Here is a 6,000-nt window from a genome sequence, read left to right as displayed (position 1 = left end):
TTTATTTATTAATTTTACATGTACATATCTATTCTATTTATTTTATTTTGTTAATATGTTTGGTTTCGTTCTCTGTCTCCCCCATCTAGCCTGTGAGCCCACCGTTGGGTAGGGACCATCTCTAGATGTTGCCAACTTGGACTTCCTGAGCACTTAGTACAGTGCTCTGCCCACAGTAAGCGCTCAATAAATCCGATTGATTGATTGATTGATTGATGGGAGTTGGTAGAAATGATCCCTGCCCTCAGGTATTTCCTGCCCTGTTGGGAGAGGCAGACAAAATGGGGAAATTTTCCTAGTTGTCATGGGTGTGGAACGAGATCAATCAGTCGTATTTATTGAGCGCTTCCTGTGGGCAGAGCGCTGTACTAAGCGCTTGAACATCATTAAAGATGAAGATTAAAGTACTCAAGTACCCAGGTGACGTAGAAAAGAGGGAGGATGAGTTATTAGAGAAGGTTTTCCGTCATTTTCTTCAGGGAGGGTCCGTCCCCGGGCGGACTCGGGGCGCGTTTTCTCCCCGTCCAGGTCGGCGGACGGGCAGGGGACTTTATCGGACGCCGTCTGGAGACGCTACAGCGAGTTCGAGCTTCTCCGGACATACCTGGTGGCCCAGCACCCCTACATCGTCGTCCCGCCGCTGCCCGAGAAGAGGGTGAGCCCCCCTCCCCGCACCCCCTCCATCCCCTCCCCCCGATCAATCAATCAGTCAATCAATCAATCATCCGCTGGTATTTACGGAGCGCCTACCGCGTGCGGAGCGCTGGACTGAGCAAAGCAGCACACGGCTGGGAGTCAGGAGGTCATGGGTTCCAATCATCATCAATCGTATTTATTGAGCGCTTACTGTGTGCAGAGCACTGGACTAAGCGCTTGGGAAGGACAAGTTGGCAACATATAGAGACGGTCCCTACCCATCAGTGGGCTCGCAGTCTAAAAGGGGGAGAGAATCCCGGCTCCGCCACGTGTCTGCTGTGTGACTTTGGGCAAGTCACTTCACTTCTCCGGGCCTCAGTTCCCTCATCTGGAAAATGGGGATGAAGACTGTGAGCCCCCCGTGGGGCGACCTGAGCCTCCCCAGTGATGATGATGATGATGGCATTTGTTAAGCACTTAGTATGTGCAAAGCACTGTTCATTCATTCATTCATTCAATCGTATTTATTAAGCGCTTACTGTGTGCAGAGCACTGTACTAAGCGCTTGGGAAGTCCAAGTTGGCAACATCTAGAGACGGTCCCTACCCAACAGTGGGCTCACAGTCTAGAAGGGGGAGACAGACAAAACAAAACATGTGGACATTCATTCATTCAGTCAGTCATATTTATGAGCGCTTACTGTGTGCAGAGCACTGTACTAAGCGCTTGGGAAGTCCAAGTTGGCAACATATAGAGACAGTCCCTACCCGACAATGGGCTCAGGGAGAGACAGACAACAAAACAAAACATGTGGACATTCATTCATTCATTCAATCGTATTTATTGAGCGCTTCCTGTGTGCAGAGCACTGTACTAAGCGCTTGGGAAGTCCAAGTTGGTAACATATAGAGGCGGTCCCTACCCGACAGCGGGCTCACAGTCTAGAAGAGGGAGACAGAGAACGAAAAATCTGCAGGCAGGTGTCAAAGTCTCTCTCCTCCTTAGACTCTGAGCCCCAAGGTGGATCTGGCGATTCTGTATCTACCCCAGCGCTTAGTACACTGCTTGGCCAACTGCACGCGCTTACCAAATACCACGGTTATTGTCAGAAAAATTCCCGACAAGTGCTTTCCACCGAGCCACAAGGGGAAGCAGCGGGGCTCAGTGGAAAGAGCGAGGGCTTGGGAGTCAGAGGCCATGGGTTCGAATTCCGGCTCCGCCAATTGTCAGCTGGGTGACCTTGGGCAAGCCACTTAACTTCCCTGGGCCTCAGTTCCCTCATCTGGAAAATGGGGATTAAGACTGTGAGCCCCAAGTGGGACAACCTGATCACCTTGTAACCTCCCCAGCGCTTAGAACAGTGCTTTGCACATAGTAAGCGCTTAACAGATACATGGGAGCAGCGTGGCTCAGTGGAAAGAGCCCGGGCTTTGGAGTCGGAGGTTGTGGGTTCGAATCCCAGCTCCGCCACTTGTCAGCTGGGTGACTTTGGGCAGGTCACTTCTCTGTGCCTCAGTTACCTCATCTGTAAAGTGGGGATTCAGACTGTGAGCCCCAAGTGAGACAACCTTGTAGCCCCCCACCCCCACCCCAGTGCCCAAAACAGTGCCTTGCACATAGTTCTAAGCACTGGGGGGATATAAGGTGATCAGGTTGTCCCACATGGAGCTCACAGTCTTCATCCCCATTTTACAGATTAGAACGGTGCTTTGCATGTAGTAAGCACTTAATAAATGCCATTATTATTATTATTTCCCCCTTCTAGACTGTGAGCCGACTCTGAGCCCACTGTTGGGTAGGGACCGTCTCTATATGTTGCCAACTTGGACTTCCCAAGCGCTTAGTACAGTGCTCTGCACACAGTAAGCGCTCAATAAATACGATTGATTGATTGATTGTCGGCTAGGGACCGTCTCTAGATGTTGCCAACTTGGACTTCCCAAGCGCTTAGTCCAGTGCCCTGCACACCGGAAGCGCTCAATAAATACAATTGATTGATTAAAAAATACCGCAATTACCATCACCATCATCCCCTTTTAGACTGTGAGCCCGCCGTCGGGTAGGGACCGTCTCTCGATGTTGCCAACTTGGACTTCCCAAGCGCTTAGTCCAGTGCCCTGCACACCGGAAGCGCTCAATAAATACGATTGATTGATTAAAAAATACCGCAATTACCATCACCATCATCCCCTTTTAGACTGTGAGCCCGCCGTCGGGTAGGGACCGTCTCTCGATGTTGCCAACTTGGACTTCCCAAGCGCTTAGTCCAGTGCCCTGCACACCGGAAGCGCTCAATAAATACGATTGATTGATTAAAAAATACCGCAATTACCATCACCATCATCCTCTTTTAGACTGTGAGCCCGCCGTCGGGTAGGGACCGTCTCTAAATGTTGCCAGCTTGGCCTTCCCAAGCACCTAGTCCAGTGCCCTGCACACCGCAAGCGCTCAATAAATACGATTGATTGATGAAAAAATACCGCAATTACCATCACCATCATCCCCTTTTAGACTGTGAGCCCACTGTTGGGTAGGGACCATTTCTAGATGTTGCCAACTTGGCCTTCCCAAGCTCTTAGTCCAGTGCTCTGCACACAGCAAGCGCTCAATAAATACGATTGATTAAAAAATACCGCAATTACCATCACCATCATCCCCTTTTAGACTGTGAGCCAGCTGTTGGGTAGGGACTGCCTCTCTATGTTGCCAACTTGGCCTTCCCAAGCGCTTAGTCCAGTGCCCTGCGCACAGGAAGTGCTCAATAAATACAATTGATTGATTAAAAAATACCACAATTACCATCATCATCAATCAATCAATCAATCGTATTTATTGAGCGCTTACTGTGTGCAGAGCACTGGACTAAGTGCTTGGGAAGTCCAAGTTGGCAACATCTAGAGACGGTCCCTACCCAACATTGCGCTCACAGTCTAAAAGGGGGAGACAGAGAACAAAACCAAACATACTAACAAAATAAAATAAATAGAATAGATATGTACAAGTAAAATAAATAAATGAATAAATAGAGGAATAAATATGTACAAACATCTATCCATATAGACAGGTGCTGTGGGGAAGGGAAGGAGGTAAGATGGGGGGGATGGAGAGGGGGAGAGGAAGGAAGCATCATCCCCTTTTAGACTGTGAGCCCACTGTTGGGTAGGGACCGTCTCTAGATGTTGCCAACTTGGACTTCCCAAGCGCTTAGTCCAGTGCCCTGCACACCGCAAGCGCTCAATACATACGATTGATTGATTAAAAAATACCACAATTACCATCACCATCATCCCCTTTTAGACTGTGAGCCCGCTGTTGGGTAGGGACCGTCTCTAGATGTGGCCAACTTGGCCTTCCCAAGCGCTTAGTCCAGTGCCCTGCACACAGTAAGCGCTCAATAAATACGGTTGATTGATTGATTGATCCAAAAAAAAAAAAAAGTTACCTCTCCGGGCCTCAGTTCCCTTATCTGGAAAATGGGGGTGGAGACCGGGAGCCCCACGGGGGACGGGGACCGTGTCCACGCCAGTGCTTAGTACGGTTCCTGGCACGTAGTTGAGTAGGGACTGTCTCTATGTGTTGCTGACTTGTACTTTCCAAGCACTTAGTACAGTGCTCTGCACACAGCAAGTGATCAATAAATACGATTGATTGATTAAAAAATACCGCATTTACCATCACCATCATCATCCCCTTTTAGACTGTGAGCCCGCCGTTGAGTAGGGACCGTCTCTCTATGTCACCAACTTGGACTTCCCAAGCGCTTAGTCCAGTGCTCTGCACACCGTAAGTGCTCAATAAATACGATTGATTGATTAAAAAATACCGCAGTTACCATCATCATCAATCAATCAGTCGTATTTATTGAGTGCTTACGGTGTGCAGAGCACTGGACTAAGCGCTTGGGAAGTCCAAGTTGGTGACATATAGAGACAGTCCCTACTCGACAGCGGGCTCACAGTCTAAAAGGGGGAGACAGAGAACAGAACCAAACATACTAACAAAATAAATAGGATAGATATGTACAAGTAAAATACATAAATAGAGGAATAAATCTGTACAAACATATGCATATATCCAGGTGCTGTGGGGAAGGGAAGGAGGTAAGATGGGGGGGATGGAGAGGGGGACGAGGGGGAGAGGAAGGAAGCATCATCCCCTTTTAGACTGTGAGCCCGCTGTTGGGTAGGGACCGTCTCTCGATGTTGCCAACTTGGACTTCCCAAGCGCTTAGTCCAGTGCCCTGCACACCGCAAGCGCTCAATAAATACGATTGATTGATTAAAAAATACCGCAATTACCATCACCATCATCCCCTTTTAGACTGTGAGCCTGCTGTCGGGTAGGGACCGTCTCTACATGTCGCCAACTTGGACTTCCCAAGCGCTTAGTCCAGTGCCCTGCACACAGGAAGCGCTCAATAAATACAATTGATTGATTAAAAAATACCACAATTACCATCACCATCATCCCCTTTTAGACTGTAAGCCCGCTGTTGGGTAGGGACTGTCTCTCTATGTTGCCAGCTTGGCCTTCCCAAGCGCTTAGTCCAGTGCCCTGCACACCGTAAGCGCTCAATAAATACCTGTATATATGTATATATGTTTGTACATATTTATTACTCTATTTCTTTTACTCGTACATATCTATTCTATTTATTTTAATTTGTTAGTATGTTTGGTTTTGTTCTCTGTCTCCCCCCTTTTAGACTGTGAGCCCACTGTCGGGTAGGGACCGTCTCTATATGTTGCCGACTTGGACTTCCCAAGCGCTTAGTCCAGTGCCCTGCACACCATAAGCGCTCAATAAATACCTGTATATATGTTTGTACATATTTATTACTCTATTTTATTTGTACGTATTTATTCTATTTATTTTATTTTGTTAGTATGTTTGGTTTTGTTCTCTGTCTCCCCTCTTTTAGACTGTGAGCCCGCTGTCGGGTAGGGACCGTCTCTAGATGTTGCCAACTTGGACTACTTCCCAAGCGCTCAGTCCAGTGCTCTGCACACAGTAAGCGCTCAATAAATACGATCGATGAGGATGATAAATACGATTGATCGATCGGTCCCCAGCTTTGGTGCATCTTCCCCGTCCCCTTCCCCGTGCCCGCCGGCCCCCGGCGTGGCCCGCAGCCTGGTTTCGGGGTGGCCCGCAGGCGGAGTTCGTTTGGCACAAGCTGTCGGCCGACAACCTGGACCCGGAGTTTGTGGAGCGCCGCCGGGCCGGGCTGGAGAACTTCCTGCTGCGCCTCAACGCCCACCCCGTCCTCACCGACGACCCCGGCCTCCTCGCCTTCCTCACCCAGGTGAACCCCCCCCCTCCCGTCATCCCCACCGGCGGACCCCCCAACCTCCCTGGGCCTCG

The 6,000-nt window shown here is 49.3% G+C and overlaps 1 protein-coding gene across 2 annotated transcripts in view; it reads left to right on the top strand.

Moving 5' to 3' along the window:
- The window catches only part of SNX4 (sorting nexin 4), a 41,752-nt gene that overhangs the window by 11,374 nt on the left and 24,378 nt on the right, over positions 1 to 6,000 (top strand). For both annotated transcript variants that reach the window (XM_038751452.1, XM_038751444.1), the window contains exons 3-4: positions 529 to 655; positions 5,792 to 5,941. In XM_038751452.1, the coding sequence (XP_038607380.1) occupies positions 529 to 655; positions 5,792 to 5,941 (277 nt within the window). The remainder of the gene's footprint in view (positions 1 to 528; positions 656 to 5,791; positions 5,942 to 6,000) is intronic.

This window comes from Tachyglossus aculeatus, chromosome 1 (assembly GCF_015852505.1).
Source record: "Tachyglossus aculeatus isolate mTacAcu1 chromosome 1, mTacAcu1.pri, whole genome shotgun sequence".
NCBI classification, from domain to species: Eukaryota; Metazoa; Chordata; class Mammalia; order Monotremata; family Tachyglossidae; genus Tachyglossus; species Tachyglossus aculeatus.
This window is presented reverse-complemented; position numbering and strand designations above follow the sequence as displayed.